Here is a 21,292-nt window from a genome sequence, read left to right as displayed (position 1 = left end):
TGTCCCACAAAATCAAACCAACCCCTATCATGCAGTAGGCTGAGCGCAGAAGGGCCTGCGATCCCTGCGGTCAGAGGCTAGATTCTGGTAGAGAAATTTTTCAAAACCAATTATTGGGAGCCCAGCGCTGTGCTGGGGACACAAAGGTAAATATCTGGGTCCCTTTTCCTCCGGAAAGTCCAAGTCATTCTCCAAGGACCTCACTGCCCTGGGAGGATCCTACCCTACCTTTCCACAAATCCACTCCACAGAGCAGGGCACTCAGCAGCAGGCTCCCTGGAGGGCACCTCACCACCTCCCCTCCGGCAGCCACGCCCTGTGAAAGGCACGAGTGCACACAAGGCACACAATTCTCTGTGGCCACAATGTGCAGAGGCGCCAGAGTCGCCCCATGCCCGCTCTGCCCACTGGGATCCCCTCCCACGCAAGGGGCACCGACAGCCCTGCTCAGACCCCACGTGTCCCTCGTGGCCAGCGCCGCCAAGGGGCTGCGCCCCTGCATCCTGGGGCCCTGGCACTGCAGGGGGAGACGATCTCTGCCAGGGGTAAGGCCAGCCCTCGCACACTGCACACCCTCTCCCTGCCTGGGAGAGCCTTACATAACACGGTTCTCTGAACACACCCTAAAGCCCCAGTGCCTTTCCAACTCCACGGCAGGACCTCGTCCCCCGGCCCTGCGTCCAGACGTGCGCCACTGGAGTGGAGGGCTCCAGAGAGGGCAGCGGAGCCCTCCTCCTACGCCAGCCCGGCTCCTGCCCCCGCCTCCCACACACAGCCCCTTCGCCCCCCTCCCCTTTGCCCCTCACCACTCCTCCCCGAGTTCTGGTTTGAATTAGTCACCGGCTCCAACCACCACATTCCTCAGGCTCCTGGCGCCGAGCCAGGCGCTGGGGCGGGGGCCATCCCGCCCGGACGGGTTTGGGAGTGGGGTGGGGGAGACAGCACCGCCTCTGAAGGGGAAGGGGCGGTCCCGAGGGCTGTGCCGCTGCACAGCCCCCCTCCCCGCCCACCCCAGTGCAGGAATCTCCCTAATTATGTCCCCCACCCCCACACCCACCCGTCCCGCTGCGAGGCGCGCTGCAAACTTCCAGACTCCGCTGCCCTGGAGGAAGAGGGGAGTTTTCTGGAGCAGAGAACGTAGAGGGGCAAGATTAGGGCGGGGCAGCTGGAGGGAGGCTGAGGGGGCCTCCAGGAGCAAAAAAGGGAGAAGCTGGTGGTGCAGAACTGGGTGGGGCCGGGAGGACTCGGGACGCGAAGTTAGGGGCGGAGGTGTGGGGAGTGGAGGGGGAAGGCGGAGGGGGTGCGCAGCGCGGGGGCGCAGGGGCGCCGGGAGGGGCTGAGGGGCCGCGCCGCGATCTCGGAAACTTCTCCAGTAAACATGGAATAAGAACGGAGCCGCGCGCTGAGCCACCGCCCCACGGAGAAGGAGGGGGTGGCACAGGGGCCACCAGGCCAAGAACCGGGCGCCTGGCTGTGCAGCAGGGACAACAATCAGCCCTCAAGAGAAATACGGACCGGAGCAAAGCGTGCCTCGGAACGATTTTCCAACTTTGCCCAACTTGCGCCCCAACTCCAGAGGCAGAGCTCGGCTCCCAGAGTGCGACGCGTTGCCTCCCCGCGCTGCCCCGGGCTGAGCAGCTTGCTCCAAACTGAATCTTCCCAGTGACACCCACCCAAAGCAGCTCGCCCAAGCCCTGCCACCCACCTCCCCTCGCGCGTTCCCCCCGTCCCGTTCCCCGCTCTCACCACGGTGCGCCCGGCGCCCTACCTGCGCGTTCAGCCCCAGGGCACAGCCATAGCCGGCGCGGGGCCCGAGGTCGCGGTGCTGCGGCTGCTGCAGGCGACGAGCCCCGGTCGGGGCGGGTCCGGCAGGGCGGGCGGTGCAGTCCCCGCGGCGGAGCTGCTCCGAGTGGCCGGGCCCCCGCGCGCGGAGGCGGCTCTTGTAACTCCGGCTGAGGCGGGCGGGTCTGCCCCGAGCTGTGGGGAGAGGGCGGGGCCGGGCGGGGCCGGAGCGGGGCTGGGACAGGCGAGCCGGGCCGACCCTGGAGGGACTCGGGAGCGAGCAGTTGGGAGGGCACTGGGGGCCGCGGGGACCAGGGGGCGCCACACATCCGAGGAGGTGACTCCTCTTCCCCCCAACCACTGCCCTCCGGCCCGGGCCTGGTTCAACCCCCAGCGTATGTGGTGTGTGGCTTCATCGGCAAGAAACTCGAAGCTGTCTGAGGCTCATCCTCACAGCTGGAACTGCGAGTCGGCCCATTTTGCAGGAAGGACCAGGGGGTTCAGACTGCGGCTGGCTGGGGGCCTTGGATGGTTCGGCCGCGACCTCCAGCCTGACGCGGACCTTTGAGCTTTTTCTCAACACAGGCAGCTACCCTTCAAATCCTAGGCCCCAGACTCCTCCCTGGGTTCCGCAGCTCCACACAGCCGCGCCCATTTCTCGCCTTCCCTCTTCTGGGGGGCCCCTCCCCCCTCCCACAGAACCAGCCCGGTGACGCTGGCCCCACCTGCTGGAGTCAGGGTCACCAGTGTCCCAGCGCCGTGATGCTGCTCCGGCCCCTGCAGTGACAAGGGAGTCAGGCCTGCACCCCTGGGAAGAATAGGGCCGGCCTCCCACGTCACTGTCCAGACTCCCTGAGAAAAGCCAGAGCTCCCGCTTTTCCCCTTCCTACTCCTTTCTTCTCAGACCCCCTCTCCGGAGCCCCTCCCCACTTGCGGGACGCTGAGTTTCCCAATTTACAGCCATTTCCCACAGCCACTTCTAACTCAACGGAGATTTTATTAAACGCTTAATGATGGGGTGCGGGGGCCTTCTGGCTACACCCCCATTCTCTTCTGCCCCGTGAACACTCTTATCCTCCCTCCTAGATGGCCACCCTCTGCCCTCATCAAGCCAGTTTCCCTTCCGTCCAGAATGCTGGGTATCGGAGCCCCCAGGCTGGGGACCTGAGAAGACCTGGCCCCAGGGCAGAAGCGTCCTCCTCGCTGCAAGACCATGAGTGGGCTGGGGCTGAGACCAGCGGCCCTGTCCTCTGAAATGGCAAACATGTTTACAGGCTAAAAATACCCAACAGCCAACTCTGCTGCCAGCCCTGGGGGCTGTGTCCCAGGTCCAGTTACCCGCACAGGGTACAGGCTGTGGGGGAGGGAAGAGACAGCCAAAGGAGCCATAGACATGCAGACACTCATATAATGGACACAGAAAGGTGGAGACACATGTGGAGACATTCAGACAGGCACAGACATGCAAAGACACAGAGACTAAGCAGATACTTGGGCACCAGCATTCTCTCTCTTTCCCTCCCTCTCTCTCACTTACACACACACACACACACACACACACACACACACACACACACTGTGACTCAAACCCACAGCAGAGGCAATCCCACCACACATATCTAAAGCACACAGAGACCCTGACTTCCTAAAGAATCACCTCCATTTTATTCTGCACCCCTTTCCCTGCATCTACCTTAAAGAAAAAAAATCTAAACTTCTTAACTTTGTGATGCTTAAAAAATATAAATAAATAAAACCCAAGTGGTAATTTCCTCCACCAATGGCTTTTTAAATTTTATTTCATTTTAAGTAACATTTATTCAGCTTTTTAAATATGGACCAAAAATACAGATACACTAAAGTGGCCTGTAGTCCTACAAGTTGGATAATCCTTGTGGATATTTTTGAAATAAAATCAATACCTCTGCAGGGTGAAGAACATCAACACGGCAAGGTAGAACAATAAAAAGTAGACATCTCCCTCCCCACCCCCATCCAGTCCCTCACCTCAAAAGTAACTGCTGTTAACAGCTTACAGGAGGATTTTTGACTCTATGAATCATTTGGTTCCTTGACAGTGCACGTTTTCCCAGTGCATATTAAAATGGGAGCGGATTTACAGCTTGGTTTTCAGAAAGATAGCTGCGGTGTGACCTCTGCCAAAAGACATAGGGGGTCTGCACAAAGGGCCACGGGAGTTTGGAGGGAGGGGCTAGCGCAGGAAGGGAAGAGCCGGGGAGGGTGTGGATGTTGTGCCCTCACCTCGGCTTGGGCTGCATCAGAAGTCCAGGAGTGAAAAGAGCAGAGGGGGTAGTGTCCTGGGCTCAGAGCCAACTTATCTGCTCCATTGTTTGCTCTGGCCACCCTCTTGGTCAACAGAGAAGAAGGCGGGAGGGGCTGGTTCAGGGAGCAGCTGCAGAGCAGGAATTACTATCCAGGTACTTCATTCAGGGTAGGAGTGTCAGGAACCCTGGTGGGGTGTGGTCCTGGGGACTGGCTTCTACCCCATCCCAGGCTGGGAGGTTATAGGAGGGGTAACCGAGACCCCACTCCTAAAAACCCAGGATCATGCCTGCCGGAACCAGAGCTAGGTTTCCCTGGATCAGCCTCCTCAGCCCAGGGGAAGGGAATATTTTCAACAGTTTTCAGTGGTGCAATTGCAGATACAATTTTAGTAATTTCTACCAACACTTCTCTTTCTGCCTACGGCTGTAGCCCCACCCCTCCCGACCCCTCAGAGCTACCTTCATGGTGATTGTGTCTGACACTGTTGCAGGCACTTCAATGGGTCAGCTCATTTCATCCTCACGCACAGGAAGGAAATGGTCTCAGAGAGGGGGACTGATTTACCTAAAATCCCACAACCCTCAGAACCAGGAGTCAAAGCTCCCTCCAGCATCTCTGCTCCATGAGGGCAGGAAATTTTTGTTCCCTGCTGTATACTCCATGCCTTGAGCAGTGGCCAGCAAATAGCAATCACTCAAGATCACTTTATTAAGTGAATGAATGAATGAGTGAATGAATGAACAAACTATAGGTATAACTGCTTGTTCTTGTTACAACAGCATCCTGCACCCCACACTTCGCATGAGGAGAAGTCAGAGCTTCCCCTCCCTCTCAGCCCCAGGGAGCAGTCCCCCCACGGGGTCGTCTCTCATGCAGCTGCACAAACATTAACGTGTGTCCAGTGTCCAGTACTGAGCCAGGGGCCGGTGGTGGTGGTGGTGGTGCAGGTAATAGAACTTGACAAGATGGAATCCCTGCTCTCAAGGCACTCAGTCCAGAAGGAACTGTCCTCTGATGTCACCTTACCTTGTCCTGAATTCCCTGCAGGTCCTATGCTTTGGAAAAAATAGACATTATCTTTTCTTTCAGGTCTTTTACACCACTATCTCACTCCCCTACACACAGATATACTATTTTTTAGTTACAAGGAGTCCCTTCGTTCCAGCATTGAAAACAAAACCTTTGTGTCAGACTCTTCTGTCAAAATAAGGGCTAACAGGGGATCTGAAAGGACTTCAGCCCTCCCGCTGGCACCTTCAGAGGCATCCCACACACAGTCCTCCAGACTCACTGGAATAGCTAGGTAAGCTCTAGGACACGTCATCACTGGGATACCCCTGCTTCCCTAGAAGTGCCACTCCCACCCTAGGGGTTCCCTGATATGTATGTAGTGTGTGTGTGATGAATCTCAGGCTCTTCTGTTGCCAGGCGACGTGCCTCTGTTTTGTTCTTATTATGCCTGTTTCCATAGCAACCACAAAGGGGAGCTCTGTGGGCAGGCCCCTTGCCAGGGGATTCCCCTTCCCCTCCCTTCTTGCCACAGTCCCCTTCTCTGAAATCAGTGTATTACGAAGAAGAAAAGATGATACCGACTGCTCAGAGAGTCATCAAGGCTTTTAAATAAACTCTGATCCCAGAAAGGAAGTGAAGCGTGCCTTGCAGTCACTTTGAAAGCAGACTCCCCCTGCCTCCTCCCCACGAGGGCCCTTTGGCACCTCAGCCTTAGAAGCAGAGAAATTACTGTCACCCCTCCTTTGAGCCCTTTGGGATCTCCCAGACCCTACCTCCACTCCATATACACACCAGCCCAGAGATGAGCATCCCTGCCAAACACCAGGCCCTTCTCTATTCACTTCCATCGATTTCTAATCTGTCATCATCCCCAGTCGAACAGCAAGCTTATGGGGATCTAAACATTATTTTCAAAGCAATTCTCAAATCCCAAACTCCTAACCCAAACTCCAAATATGGAGCCAAGTAAAATAATCATCCTCCAGCTCAATTCAAATCCCAACCTGTATTTAAAACCTCAGGCTTCAAATAAGGAGTTCCTGCATTACTCAGATGAGACAGCTGGGATACCTGAAACCCCCCCCCATTACACTCAGTCCTAATTGAAATCTTCGGGTCCAAGCAGAACCCAAGTTAAAGCTGATTAGAGAACAAGAGAAGAGACGCAGGGCTCTGAGGAGAGACTGAGAAGTAGGCAGGGAGAGCGGTGCAGGTGGACACATTAGAACAGCTGGATTCCCAGTGGCAGAGATGGCCTGGAGGCCAGTGAGCTATGGGTGCAGGGATGCTGGGGGAGCAAAGAGATAATAGGAAATGGGGACAGAGATTAAGAAAAAGGAGCGGCAAAACACAACTGGATGAGGCTGTGAAGGAAGGAAGGAAGGAAGGAGAGAGAAAAAAGAGCTATTAGAGCTGAGCTAGGGACTGGGCGGACAGACTTGTAAACAGGAGCCGAGGGAGGGAGCTGGAATGAACGGAGCAGCCAACGCCCCAGCCACCACCCCTCCCCAGCAGGGAGCGGGGAGCAGGGCGGGAGAGGCCAGGAGAGGGGAACGCCAGCTTCCTCTCCCCTTTTTTGGAATCTGCCTTTCTCCCATCCTTTCCATCTTCCTCTGCTTTCCCCCTAGTTCCCCGGGGAAGGGGCAGACCAGCCGGGGTTTCTCTCCCTCCTCAGCTCACACTTCCCTAGTCCAGTCGAAGGAGATCAGGCTGAGCAGGGAAGGAAGGGCCTAGGCTGCCCAGAGCCTGAGTCACCACATAGTTGAGGTTCCTGTCACTTGAAGTCCCGCCTCTGCTACACCCTGTGCCCTCTGCCCGCTCCAGGACTTGGATCACTGGGGCTGACCCTGCCCCAGGACTTACTCCACTTCCATGCTTCTTACCCAGCTCAGGGCTGCCTTACTCTGGCTGCTGGCAGCCTTAGATACCACCCTCTCTTCACTTCTAAAACCTAGTGTGCTTCACCCAGCTTTTGAGGGAAGCACCCTCCTGCTCTTCTTAGGAGCAGAAGTGACTCAGTGAGCGGGCCCCAAGAACTGTGGGAAGACTAGCATGCACCCTTGATAAGTCACTTCCCCTCACTGGGCTCCAGTTTCCTCTTGGGTGAAAGAGAGGGACTACTTGCTGTGGTCTCCCCCCACCCCACCCCACCCCACCCCAGGCAATCCCTGCAAATTCTGTACATCTGAGTCAAAGAGAAAGAGAGTTGCTATTGAAGAGAGGGGGATATAAAAGGGGTGTGTTTGCTAACCCCTGTCCTAACAGTGGGTGGAGTAGGCCACAGGCACTGCCACCACAGGGCAGCCAACACCCGAGGCGACTCGGTGACTCAGGTCTCGCATGGAGGCCGACTGGCAGGAAAGCACTGGTGGCTTCCCTGTGAGTCAGGGGAAATGTGGATCTCCCTGAAGAATCACTGGTCAGGGTCCCGCTATAACCAATTCTCCCTTACACCTAGAAAGCTTGCAATCCTAGTGTGGCCCTCACTTCCTTTGATGAGCGCCCTAAGCTCACCAGACTGCCTCCCTGGCCTGGCTTCCTTCCACCCCTCCTCCCCTGCCTTGGCAACCCCTCTGCCCTCAACTCCATAGCCCTCCCTACCCTCCAACAGCTCCCCTGCCCTGTCATGTCCCCTCGTTTACCCCTTGGCTCTGCCCATCCTCACTATCCACCCCCATCCTGGCAGAACCAGCCAGATGATTGCAAAAGGGCTGAGCCAGCGGGAGAGGCCCTCACATGACAGCTGTTCCTGCTGCGGAGGGGAGGGGGCAGCTGGAAGTAGAGGGAGGCACATTCCATGGGAGATCTGATCAGAAATAGCCCCAAACCCTGAATGACCATCCAGCTCTGGCTGGCTCGGTGGTGGCGCAAGGCCTGCCCATTGTGTAAAACAAACTAAGGTCAACAGGCTCCCCTTGGGATCCTGAGGAAATCAGGAAAACAAAGAGGGGCGGCTACACAAGGGGAGGGGGCTACAGGAATGAAACACATCCAGGAACATCTAGAGATCCAGGGTCACCATGGATACCTTTGCCATTGAACCAGCCCCACCTAGCCAAGGTATTCTCTGTCTGATGAGAGATTCAAGTGAATTTAAGGGCTCTCTCCAGGAACTGCCATTATCCCCCACTCCACCCATCCCTTGGGTGCCGAGGCACTGGGACACCCCAGTCATTGCACTGGAGTAAACCAACAGCCTCTCCTCCGGGAGCCATGCCAGCCTGATTAGAGCAAACAGACAAGAGCAGGTGGCATAGTTTCTCTAACCTTTCAGGAGCGCCAATATTTTAGCTCCCTAGTGTTAGGGAAAGAATAAAGAGGGTGAGTACCCCAGAATTACATTCAAACCCACAGAGAACCAAAGCAAGTTGGGGGAAGTTACAGTGCCCTGTAGGTAACACTGATGGGGTGAGCTAGGGAAGCCACAGCCCCCCAGGAAAACCCATCAGATGGGGGGTGGGGGGAAGTTCTGGGTTCTGAGGACAGAGTGCTGGTTGCCATGAAAACCACAGTATTAATTTCAGAAATGACTGGGTGGAGTCTGCAAAGCACTTCATTCCTCTCCAGTCAACATTCTAGACACTTCCCCCCCCCCACCGTTCAAAAGGGGAAGTGGCACATTTGGGGCATGTGGGCAGCTGGTGGGATGGGTCTGACCCAGTGTGCAGCTGTCCAGCTCTGGCTCCGGCTCCACACAGGACATGAAGAAAAGACAATCTAGGTCTTTCTCGGAAGAACGTTGAAGGCTTCTGATTTTTTAATAAGTGACTTAAGCAGAAGCGCCAACAAAGCTAAAATAAATAGCTGCTTATAACCAGTATCTACTGGTTTATCTCTAAGCTAAACCAAGTCCCCGCCTCCCATTCACACTTCAGCCTCTGTAAAGATGTTATCAGCAATCGAATGAACCTCTGAGCCCCGGCCCTCTCACCAGTTTCTCATCCTCCCTTTCTGGAGACTCTGAGATTTTTGCCCCGTAAGTGGATGAAATAGCCTCCTCCTTCCCCCAACCTACCCCATTGCTCCAAGATCAAGCCTTGTCCTCAGCCCTCGACCACAGCACCCCTTCCCCTTCTTCCCCGCGACCCCAGCCCCTGCCCGCCCGCGCCGCACGGCGGGCGCGGGGATGCCAGCTCTAGGTGGCTCGCAAGTGGCACGAGCCTCCGCGGCACGTCGGGAAAACTGCCCAGCTTCGGGAGAGGTCCCCACGGCGCAGGCTCTCACTGGCTGCCTGTGGCGAGCTGGGCGGGGCCGGGAGCGCCCCCGCCCCGCGCCGGGAGGAGCGGGGAAGGGGGCGGGGCTCCAGCGAGCAGCGCGGGGCCCCAGCCGGATCCTGGAGGGCTCGAGTCCCCAGCCTGTGGCGGTTCGGTGACTCAGGGCTCCCCAGGGCAGGGCGGGGACCGAACCCGCTCCAGAAGTACTCCCTCTTTCCCCGCCCCACATCTGCCGCTAGAAACTCCGGCTGTTAACCTTTTTCTGCCCACCCCACACCCCCGCTCCCCGCTGGGTAGGGGCCCTCCCATCTCACCCCTCTGCCTTTGGAGGGCAACAGCAAGCCTTCCTGAGGCAGCAGCGCTCTCCCCTTGGGCCTCCCACCCCACCTCCGGTTTGTGGGTCCTGGCCCTCCCCCAAGACCAGGCCTGGCCTCATCCAACCTGGCCACACTCCTCGGCATCAAACCGCCAGAGCTAGAGGCACAAGAGGCAGGACGTGTGGATGAGTCACTCTTCCTGCAGAGGGAGGCTAGGAGGCGGTCCAGGCCCCCCAGGCCAGACCCCAGTCCACATGGGCTGCCAGGCCCGCTGCTGCCCACCCCGCAGGACCACCCTCCTTTTCCTGGGCCTCTCAGGCCTCCCTCTCAAACCTACTTTGCACAGCTTGCTCTCTCCTGCCTCAATCTTCAGCTACTGGAAAGATTAAGGATACCAGGAAGGGAGCGATTACACAAGCTAAGGAGCAAAAGGCGGGTGAGAAATGGAATCCGGGAGGGGAGCTTGGCAGATTCTGAGGCCCCAGCAGCCAGCTCAGGGCACACCCATCCAGCACCTAGCATTTTTAAATCAGATCCTATCCAAGAGCAGCCCAAACGCTCAGAAGCAAGACAGGTAACAAGTTTGGATCCAACTCAAGACACAACCACCAGGGAGCAAACTCTCAGCAAGAAATCAAACCCCCCCCCCCCCCAGCTGGATTTCAAACCACAACTCTCCCCAGCAGTCAAGGTACCAGCTAGATTACAGCCCTGCCCCCTCATGAGCTACCAGCCACCAACCTGTACCTAGGAAGATCTTCTTCCTCTCCCTGGCCGAGACCCCACTCACTTTCTGCTTGGACTAAGGGGGTGGGAGAAAATAACCACAGAAAACCATAACCTGGAGACCAAACACACACAAGCCTAGCAAACATACTTAGGCTGCGGGTGGGGAATGACTGTTTCTGCATTTGCCTCAAAATGCAAATCAAACTAGGTTTCCAACCTCACTTGAGCTGTTCAATTTACAGGGAGATCTTCCATGCTCTTCAGAAAAGACAGAGTAGGGGCAAGGATTTCTTAAAAGGGTATAATAAAAATTAAGCTCAAAGGAGAAAACAGCAACCATTGGCCTGAGTAGGGTTGTTAAATGTCGTTCATGACCGCTCTACATTCCAGGAGCAGCAGGGCGTGTTTAGTGTACAGGCTGCAGTGACACCCACTGGGTTCAAAACTCTGCCTCCACCCCCCAAGCTGTACGGTCACAGGCAAGCTACTTACATTCCGAACCCCACTGCCTTGTTAGAAAGTAGGGACACCCCAGGTTAAGGCCCATAGGCCAGTGTGTGTTCTAAGGAGCCTGTGCCTAGTCTTGCTGCTTGTCTGAAGGACTGAAACTCTGACTTGGGTACTGCCGCTGACCCCCTTCACAGCACAGCTGTGGGAAGTCAAGTCGCTCTGCATTGCTGGCTCTCATCTCAGCCCATCAGCAGGTACTTTCTCCCTTCACAGGGGAGGTCTGGAATCTGGTCCCTAGGGAAGAGGTAGAAGATGGTGACACAGACCTCCTGTCACCATCTCCTATCTGCATCCAATTTTCCCCAGCTAGGCTAGAAGACAGTCATCACAGTGGAGGTAGGGCAATTTTAAAAAAAAAAAAAAAAAAAAAAAAAACTCAAAACCGAGAAGAGGGCTTTCTTTCTGCTCTTCTGAAGACTTCTCTCCTGCACAGGAAGGCTCTGCAGGTACAGACGATATCCTGCTCCAACACATCTACTCCCCTTTGAAGAAGCCGTCACCCACAAAGGAGGCTGGACAGGAAAGGGTTCAATGTTCAGTTTCCTTTAATGACCCCCATTCTCCCTGAAGGGCAGGTGCAGACAGCTAGGCGATGGCAAGAAATGTTCACTTGAAGATCTTGCCCTGATTGAAGGCTTTGCCCACATGCTGGAAGTCCCCCTCCCAGGAAAAGTATTCTCGAACCAGCGTCTGGGTTTCCTCACTTCCAGGATCCAGTTTCCGCCATGTGTACGACTCATAGTCCACCTGCCAATCTGGACTCAGCTGGGGAGAAAAAGCCAGGTAAGAAGCATGTGGTCAGGTTATTGGACACTGCCCCACACCTGTTACTTCCAGCTCAGACATTGGTGATCAGATGCCAGGACTCCTGTGAACAGGACAGCTTCTTATGGACACACTCCTTGAACTCTCCACAATGCCCATAGGTTCAGGAATCCAAGTGTACTCCCCGTATCCTCACCCACACTAAAGAGACGGATTCCTTCCCTGCACCTTCCTCACCGGAAAAGCAAGCTCCTGGCCTCGGAAGACCCAGACCCCAGAAATGGAGCTGCTATTGTTGGTTCCAAAGAGAATGACACTGGCAAAGGCATTCTTCCTCAGCTTGTCCAATCGCTGGAACATTCCTGAAGAGCAAGGAAGAACATTCAGCCTTTGAAATCAGATCACCCACTACCTAGTTTGTCCTCCCTGCATCTTCCCAGAGCCACCCTCTTCTCACCAGTGATGAGGTTGCAGCTCATGAAGGTCTGAGTGAGCTCTTCAGGGAAGCGGTACTCGGAGTACCACAGGGACCAGCCATCCTTATCGAAGTGCTCCCAAAAGTACGGCAGCGCCACAGAGAGCGTGTCCTCGTTGGAGTACTTGCGCTTAAATTCATCCAACACAAAGGTACTGAATGGAGGGGGAAAAGCCAGGAGATCAAGGTGGAGAAGATCATACTGAGGCAACAAAAGGGTTGCCAGGCTAACAGAAGCTAAGGGCGTTTTTGCTCAAATGTACTGCTTTAAAGAGTCACTGGACTGGCAGGTATACATCACCGCTGGAGGAAGGAGAGCTGGGGGGTATGAACAGGGGCCCAGGGCATTCCCCACAGCCTAAGTATGTATGCTAGGCAGTGGAGGGTAGGACCCAGGAGGGCTGGAAGATCTGCCACATGAAAGACATAGTGAGCTGCTGCCCCCTGGTGGAGACACAGTGAGGACTCTTTTTCCTGGCCGGCCCCTCCTGGGGCTCTTTTCCATGAGTCACACTCAGTTCCTGACTCACCCAAGTTAAGTCTCTGTCCCCATCACAGGGGCCTCTTCAGGTTACACACACTACAATATGACAGCAATGTAAGCGGGTGGGCATTTTCAAAGGGCCTCCGCCCCAAATCCTACACCCATGTCCTTTAGTCACTCTGCCCAGAAGCATGTTCAGATGTTGAAAAACCCTCAGGTTCAGGTTATCTTTGATGCAATCTGGCACACTGAACCAAGACCTCCAGCACCAACATAGGAGAAGCTCCCCCACCATGGTAGGGGTACTGTTTTTTCTTTCTTTCCAATTATAAAAACACACGCTAATTGAAGAAAATCATTCACAATGCCAGAAAACAAGATAACTAATATTTTAGTGTATTTCCCACTGTTGATTATCCAAAGATGATACATATAGTTCTGTGCTTTACCCATTTGCTCATTTAATACTGTGTCTGCCTACCGAGAATGTTTTGCAAATGGTTTAATGACTACTCTCCTATTGCATGAATGTGCCATAAATCTAATAAATCCCCTTCCTGAATGTTTAATTGATTCAATTATTCATTAATATAAATAATGCCAAACCCTAAAGTCAGGCTGTTACCTTCCTTCCCTTTACAGATAAGGTTAAGTGGTGTGACCTGCTTACTGTTACGATGTAGCAGAGAACCTACCCATGAATTCTGTCCTAGGTTCCTTCCCAAGTGTACATCAGAAACCTCTCCTGAAGAGATGTGACACCTCAACCACCCAAAGAGTGGGACTGGGATTTTTGCTTCACTCCCTCCTGAACTGTTTGAACTTTATTATTCATGACCATGTGTCCATTTTTAACTCCAAAACCAACCACAGGCTCTAAACAGCTCCTGAAACAAATGTAGCTGGAAGGCCTTAAAAGAACTACAATTAACTCTGGGCAAGTGATAGTCTTGTCTTTGAAGGCATTACCTTGTGTCATTAAGAATCCTGGGGAGAATAATCTAGGCAGCCTAGGAGAGCACCACAGTAATGCAACCAGTAATAAACATTCCCAAAACCATATAAAAAATGCAGTTTGTTAAAGATTTTAAGTTTACTGCCTGATTTATTTGTTGCCCAGAGTATACAGACCTAAAATACATGAAAATCTCTAACTAATAATGAACTTGTCTACGTTACAACAGCATATATAATTTGGGTTGGTTATCACAGCTTACTTACACATACCAAAAATCCTGCTCAACGTTGACCCGACCCTGTGCTAGGTTCAAGGTAAATCACTTCAGTTCAGAAAGAAATACATTTTTAAAGAGCAGTGGCGTTGGGAGCCTCTTGTATGAACTGCCTGGGAGTAAGAGCTCTCAGCTACGCCCCAAGCTGCTCCCAAAACAGGGAAGCAGCGTTTCCTAATGGTAACATCCAGTACTGTGATGCTTCGCCATTTACAACTGAGCACACTTATGCCCACCACCAATGCCTGCTCCTTCATCCCACATACAAATCACTCCAAAATGGGGAGGTCAAACACTGCTGAACCCCAAGAGACCAACGAATGAAAGGGTGGACAGCATTGGGAAAGGCAGAGTGAGTGGACAAAAAAAAGTAGAGTGAAGAGAGAAGTGACATGACCATGGAAAAGACATTTCTCATAGTGCTTGAAATTCTAGTAAGGTGACCTGGGGCAGTGACTGAAGATAGTAGAGAACTGGGCAAGTACTGGGTGTCCCCCACTTTTTTCACACTAAAATCCTCCCCTTTACTATATGCTTTCTTCCAAGAACCCTCTACAGTGATTGGAAAGAGGAAACAAATGACCACACCATCTATTTCCTTCTCCTTGATGGGTGTAACTCTCCCAGTCTGGGACACGAAGCAGACAGGCACTATGTAACTACGGTCATCATCCTTTCTCTTAGCAATTCCTATATAGTCTGATGCATCAAAACAACAATCAGAGGATACTGATGTGGTGTCTGCTGCCTCAGCAAAGCCGGCCCAGCAGCGCAGAAGCAAGATCTTATCAAGCGTGCGCAAGACCAATCAATTCACCATCAATTCACCTCCACACGGAACTCTGGGCCAGTCTGCTTTCCTTGCTAGAAAGGGAGCTCTGATATTCCCAAATATCGATGCATTTGGAACCTGCTACCCGCTTCCAAAATTTACCCAATTCTTGATGATAAATTCAGGAAGTTGCTTTATTTACAACTAAAATGCATCTTTCAATTTTGTACGGACAACCTAAAATTCTAGTTAGGCTCTAGCAGTGTGAGGGGGACACACATAGGTGAGCACAGGCCTTCCTGGGTCCCATGCCCCCTACATTCTGACACCCTTACCTCTTTGGCAGGTGAGCAAAGGGATCCTTGGCCTTTGGCTCAGCAGCCAGCGCCTGCTCACATTCATCCATCTCCTCCTCAGGAGCAGGGGCAGCTGCCTTTTTCTCTTCTTTCCGCTCAGCCTGGGGCTTCTGCTTCTCTTCTCGAGAACCCTTCTCTTTCCGTGGGGTGTCCTTTTTAGGCTGGCTCTCCGCAAACTTTTTAGCTGGTGCAGAGGAAGGGAGAAAAGTCCATGTCTGGCCTCTTTCCATATCCCTTCAAAACCAGGCACCAGCAGGGTAATAGAGAACTGCTGGGTGGGACGACCGAGGGACCCAGACTCCACTGCCCCTGCCACCAGTCAACTTACGTCCTTGAGCAAGTACACAAACCTCAGCAACAAATACACAAGCATCATAGTTCTACACGAATGAATGAGACTACGTGTGCGTATAGGACAAGTGTCATAAAATATTAGTTGCTATATGTGATACCCCACATTCCGTGGGTCCACATAACCCAAAAGCTAGACAGGAAATCAAGGCGTTAAGACTGAGCAAACCAGCCCCTGACTCTGGCCACATCCTCCTCTACCTCCTCCAACTTACCATCAAATTGAGCCATCTTCTCACAGAGCTTCACCTCCCCCAAGACAGCCCGGAACTGGGGCTGGTTAATGCAGGTTAGAAACCAGCGGTTGGTGTTGGGGAAGGCCTGGCGGAAAGAAGGTTCCAGGACCTGCCAGGAGGGAAGAGTGGAAACAAAGTCAGTGGACGAAAAGATCCAGATGAGCTTCCGGCCAGAAACTAGACTCTTGTTTCTTTCTACACCAAAGCTCTAGCGTCCTCTCAGCCCCCAGAAAGCACCTCCGAGACACCATCTTTCCCCGGAGGGCTACTGCCCATTTACCTTCCAAATCTTTCTTGCAGTCCGGTCCAATGTAACAAATGCCTGGTCCCATCCTCCATTTACTATGAATCAACCTGGTAGGAGTATTTATATGGTGCCTAACTACTTTTACAAAGCCACTTCACACCTACAATTTCATGTGTCAATAAAACTTTAAAAGGTTGGGACCAGCGGAGGGCTATCAACTACTCATTTTGCCAAATAATGAAAATGATCTACACGAACTACATGGTACGTGATATACAGATGTCACCAAATTTCAGAAAGTAAATATTCAACAGCAATGAAGTTTATTTCAGAATAACGGTCAGCCCTTTAACTTAAATTTAGCTTTGTGAAATATTCATTGACCATTTTTTAGTTTGCCAAGATCAGAGGGAAAATAATCCTGACACGAGTACACAGCAGTGAGTTCTGTAATGTTGGTTCTACAGCGCGAGGGCTCAAATTCTACTCCACGGCTTTCAAGCTACATGCTCTTGGACAGGTCACATTTCTCTCACCCACACAACAGGCAGAGACTCACTGAGATGGTCCCTGTGTGGCCCTGGCACAGGCTCTGCCACGAAGTGGGTGCTTTTCCCTTTGCTGTCATCACATTACTGTTCTGGAGCAGCATTACTCCCAGGGCTGCTGTTTACGAATCAGCAATGTGTCATCTTCTTTAATCAATAACCTCAACAACGATTATTACTACCCTGGTTTTACAGCTTCCAGAGGGAAAAATCAGGACTAAAGGAATTCACACACACACAGCCCCCTTCTACCTACAACCGGTAAGTAATGAAGCCAGGAACTAACCCTAGTTCTGCCTCCAAAGATCTACTACCCCTACCTCTGTCTTCACAATTAAGCACAACCGGGCTTCCGTAGAAATGAGAACAAACTAATCATCTTAGCTTCCAAACAGAAACTAAGGGCAACAGAACAGTATTAAACTTCTCAGAAGGAAGGAAAGCAGTCATGGCGTAAGCAGATAGGGAAGGGGGTCCTCGAAGGAGAACCAGGCATGACTTTCTTAACGTAAGAGAAGCCATTTTTCAGCCTAAGACATTTTGCGGGTCTGAAACTGGCTGTAATGCTTGTTCTTTAACAGGTCTTAGTAAGTAATGAACTTAAGGAAACAGAAAAATGCAGGAACGAACTTACCAGGCAAGAGAAGTAACAACAGCAAAGATAGTAAAGACTAGCCTGAAGCGCTCAGTCACCAGATGGCCTGGAACCTAAGGGATGATCATAATGACGACCTTTCCTGACCCTCCTGACTTAGATCAGCCAAAGCATGGACTCTGGCATCACCCAAGTCCCACCAGGAGTATGCATGTACCCTCAGCAAAAGGTCCCCAGCTTTGCTGTTGCGTAAGATCTCCAGTGTTTTCCTTACTTGCTCCAAGTAATACTCTTTTCTGATCTTTGGTTCAGTTGTGTCTTTTGGCTCAACACTCACCATGAGGAGAGTCGTTTTCAGGTAACAGTAGTACGCAATCCTGGAATTCCCACAAACTAGCTGTTACCTCAGACTCCCTCTCATCAGCCAAATAGAGGGTAACCTGGCCGACTTGTTACTTTGTTTCTAATGCCCACCTACCCTCTGCCAACCAGATTCTTTATAAACTTCACCTGTTTATAGAGCCACAAGAGGGTGCAGACAACTGTGATGTCAGCCAGCGTCACACGTTCGCCCACAAGAAAAGTCCTCGTCTTCAAGTGAGCATCCAGCAGCCCCAGAATCCGCCTCACCTCCTCCTTTGCATTCTCTGTGGCCTATTGATTTAAAATGATAAGACTTAGCGGTGGTTACCAATCCCTGTCCCCATCCTCCTCCTCCAACAATATAACTAAGGTAGCTGAGTCCTGAGTCCTGACTCACCCCAACCCTTTCAATGGAGTCAGATTCAAGGATCATTCCAAATGTATCACAAACGAAGCTCTCAATGTTACACTTCTTGGTGCAGTCTGCCTGCATCTCCCGCTGTACTGACTGTAGTCAAATATCTTTGAATTTTAGAAAGAACTTTAGAGGCCATCTGGTCTAACCACTCTCCTACCATTTGGTGTAAACTTTCTACAGCAGATATCTCTCGTCAGACCTCCCACCTCCACTGGATCCGTCTGACAAAGAATTCAGATACCATCAACAGCCCAGCGCTCCAAACTTACACCCCAAAGATTAGGTATTTATTATCCATATATTCTGGCATTGCTTTTCCTCAACACTTTCTATCTCTCACTCCCTGATACGCAGAAGCTGAGGCCATCCCTGCCCTTGGCTTCTCCCTGAGTTTCAAGGCTCACCTGCTTGTTGTAGTGCATGATGCCCAAGGTGGGAAACACCCAGGTACTGGCTGGGGGCACTATGTCGCTATCAGCAAAGCTCACCCACTGCACCACCTGGGCTGCTGCCTCTGGAGTACTTCCCCGCAGCTCCTCATTGCTCACTGCAGAGGCAGAACATAAAGGTCAGAATGCTGGGGTTATGCCAAAACCAAACTAGGTCCCTGAAAATTCCTCTCCCTGTTCACTCCAGCTCACCTTCACCCTCTCCCACACCGCACCACCTCCAGACCCACCCATCCCCACATCCACGGCAAATTACCATAGTAGGCAATGGCATTGCTCTCAAACACACAGAATCCATCATCACCCTCAAACGCTGGAACCTGTGGACAAGGCAGTCAAAAGAAAACACACAGTAATTTCTCACTAGTCAGCCAAGGAACTGAACTGTTTCGAATAAAAGTTTTTATATCAAGCTGACAACCCTTGCTAACCAAACTCTTGATACTATCTGAAACTCAGGAACCAAAACTGAGTAACTTGCTATCCCTTACATAAGGGACCCAAAAGATTCAGACATTATTAGATATTTGTAGAAAATCCCTCAACCAAAGGAGCAAAGGCAAGAAACCAAGTCTTACATCTGCCTACATCATTCACAGTACTATGGTGTTCCCCACACTGCACTTGACATCTCTGCGCCTAGCACAGATATTTATCTATCTCCGGAAGCCCCTTGGGGCAAGAATCACCCTCACGGTAAATATTTGATATATTTCCACTGAAACCATTTAGTCAAAACTCATTCTCTCCCACAAATACAAAACCTGTGAATTTTACAGGATGTTACAACTGTCTCAGAGTAAGTTGTTGTTAAATCTCTGAAATGTGAGGGGGAAGAAAAAAAAGAAACATGAAAAGCTAGGTCCCTTTTAAAGATGGAGGTCATCTTCAGAGTGATAGAATCTCAGGGCTCCTTCGGTTCTCAGGATCAAAGGCCTCTCTCCACTTCCCTACTCACCTTGCCCGCAGGAAATTTACGGAGAAATTCGGGGGTGCGGTTCGTTTGGCCAAAATGGAAGTGGGGTGGTGCGGAGAGCACGCGGACCTGAGCCCCGCTGTACTGAGCGGCAATGAGGGCCTTGAAAGCCCTCCAGTTTTCAGGATATGTGTACAGGGTCTGTGGGGAAAAGACAGGGATTAAAATATTAATGACTAGAAGGGTCCCGGTCCTCAATGTTCCCAGGGGATGACTTCCCTGAGTAATCCCAAGCTGTTTCAACTCACTTTTACTCCCTCTGGTGAATCAAGTTCTTCAGTATCTGTTGTCATGTGTAACCAGAGTCCTCCAACATACCGAGGACAGAACTACACACCAACTGCTAAATAAAGCTTGCTGACAGATTTGACCTTCCATAAGGACGTCTCTAGAAGCATCCTCTTCCTCTCCACTACATCTTCAAAAAATCCAGAACTTCTAGCTCCCTCAGACTCCATCTGCCGACACACACACACCCCTCCCTTCCCAGATCCCTTGTTCATTCATTCATGGTTACCGAGCGCCTGCCTGCTCTACTGCTGAGCCGCTCACCCTTCAAAAGTATCAGCCCTGTTTCCAAGACACACACACCGACCAAGCCATTTCCAAGTTACCTTCGGAATAGCCACGGAGAGACCGAATGACATCTTCTCTTCCTAAGTCAACTCGGTCTCCCTAAAAAACCTTTCATTCCTTGTCAAGCATACCATCCCCCCGGTCCTGTCCCGCAGTGAGTTCCCTGGTGTTGCCTTCTCTCCTTCTATTAACGTGGCCAGCGGGGCCCGACTGGGCTGACTCCACCGTCCGAAGGCTCCTCTCGCTCCCACACCTCCCTGCCGGACGACCCTTAACCATGGCCAGCCGTACCTGCCCACAAAGACCCTCCTCTTCACCCTGTGCCTGCTGCTGCCCCACAAAACGATCGCAAAAGTTCTGTCAACCTGCCCGGACCCCACATCTCGACTCAGCAATGAACCCGAACCCCTTACTCAGGCTCCAGACGCTCAGGATCCGGCATCTCTTTCTCCTCCACCCCAGACCCTTCCACCTTTTTGGCCTCTGAGAGCCCCAGACTCAGTTCCCCTCCGGGGCCTGGAAGCCCTACTCTCCAACAGTACGGTCTCCAGATCCCGGATCAGTTCCCCACTCGGCTCCAGAATCCCTCTGACGCCGACTGGCCCTCCTCGGGCAGAGGATGGCCTCGGATAGGGTGACCTGGGTCGCCAGAGCCGGCAAACTTACCCCAGCCGCCATGGTGATTCCGCAGAGAAAGGGGGTGGGGCTCTCCGCGCTGCCGCAAAGTAAGCCGTCAGGGAGAGAAGGGAGGGGGGAAGGGGAGAGCCGTGGAGAAACAGCAGCCGGAAAGCGAGGACGGCATAGACGGCATACGCACGACAGTTCGGTATCCCTCGGCGGCCGAATGGAAAAAGAAGGGGGTGGGGCCTGCTGGCCGGCGCGGAAAGAGCTCGCGCCTGCGCGGTGGGGCATGGCCAATCGGAGTCTGTCTGTGGAGGTGGAAGACGGGGAGGGAAGGAAGACTGTGAGAACTAGCCGGAAAGCCGCCCCTCTGTAGCTACGTGGCACAACTGCCAGTCTGGCATAGCGCCGGGTCCCAGAGGCGTTTCCCTCAGGCTCGCGGGGCCCACGGTGATTTGATGGCGGTCCTGCTGGACCCCTAACATCATGATGTGGGACACGCACAGGAGCGGAAACAACTGCATGAAGGTGGTGGGGTGCCAAGTTCCTTTTCTTCCCGTTCTAGAGAGGTGATACATCTAATCAGAGTCCGAGTCTGAAGCCCCCTGTAAAAGTGAGGGTTTTTTCCCCATTAAACCACTCTGCAACTTCGGGATGCTGTTCTGCGAGAAGGGCACTAGTCCCAGGGCCTGCAACAGGGGAGGGGCTGAGGGAGAACACAGCCACATCCTTTCCACCTCCTGTCACCCTTTAGGGGCTGACAGTTCAATTGATGGGTTGCCTTTTACCCACGCTTGGATCTGAAAATCTTTTACCCAATTTAAGAACAGGATGAATTCTCCTGTTAGGTGAGAGAATGGAGAACCCTGACCCCAAATTTCAAGCACTGTCTTCATTCATAAATTTGGGCAACAAGATAGATGTGGAAGCAAACTTGGCTCTCCTGACAGGTGCGTTTCAAGCCACCACCCAGCACTCC

At 52.6% G+C, this 21,292-nt stretch overlaps 2 protein-coding genes across 7 annotated transcripts in view; both read right to left on the bottom strand.

Annotated features, from left to right (window-relative positions):
- Window positions 1-2,549, bottom strand: part of AHNAK (AHNAK nucleoprotein) — an 89,935-nt gene extending 87,386 nt beyond the window's left edge. For 2 of the 6 annotated variants that reach the window (XR_012509566.1, XR_012509565.1), the window contains exon 1: window positions 1,769-2,549. The gene's annotated coding sequence lies outside the window, so the exon portion shown is untranslated. The remainder of the gene's footprint in view (window positions 1-1,768) is intronic. The other 4 variants (XM_074371887.1, XM_074371888.1, XM_074371889.1 and 1 more) reach the window with 3 other exon arrangements.
- An 8,827-nt stretch (window positions 2,550-11,376) lies between these two features.
- EEF1G (eukaryotic translation elongation factor 1 gamma) lies at window positions 11,377-20,516 on the bottom strand. The gene is made up of 10 exons (XM_010956418.3): window positions 20,359-20,516; window positions 19,099-19,257; window positions 18,397-18,460; window positions 18,096-18,238; window positions 17,421-17,564; window positions 15,500-15,629; window positions 14,913-15,117; window positions 12,072-12,244; window positions 11,852-11,976; window positions 11,377-11,614 (listed from the first exon to the last, which is right to left on the bottom strand). The coding sequence occupies exons 1-10, from the start codon at window positions 20,368-20,370 to the stop codon at window positions 11,456-11,458; spliced, it is 1,314 nt and encodes a 437-aa protein (XP_010954720.1). The 5' UTR covers window positions 20,371-20,516; the 3' UTR covers window positions 11,377-11,455.
- Between the last annotated feature and the right edge of the window lie 776 nt (window positions 20,517-21,292).

The sequence above is a fragment of the Camelus bactrianus genome, chromosome 10, assembly GCF_048773025.1.
Source record: "Camelus bactrianus isolate YW-2024 breed Bactrian camel chromosome 10, ASM4877302v1, whole genome shotgun sequence".
NCBI classification, from domain to species: Eukaryota; Metazoa; Chordata; class Mammalia; order Artiodactyla; family Camelidae; genus Camelus; species Camelus bactrianus.
This window is presented reverse-complemented; position numbering and strand designations above follow the sequence as displayed.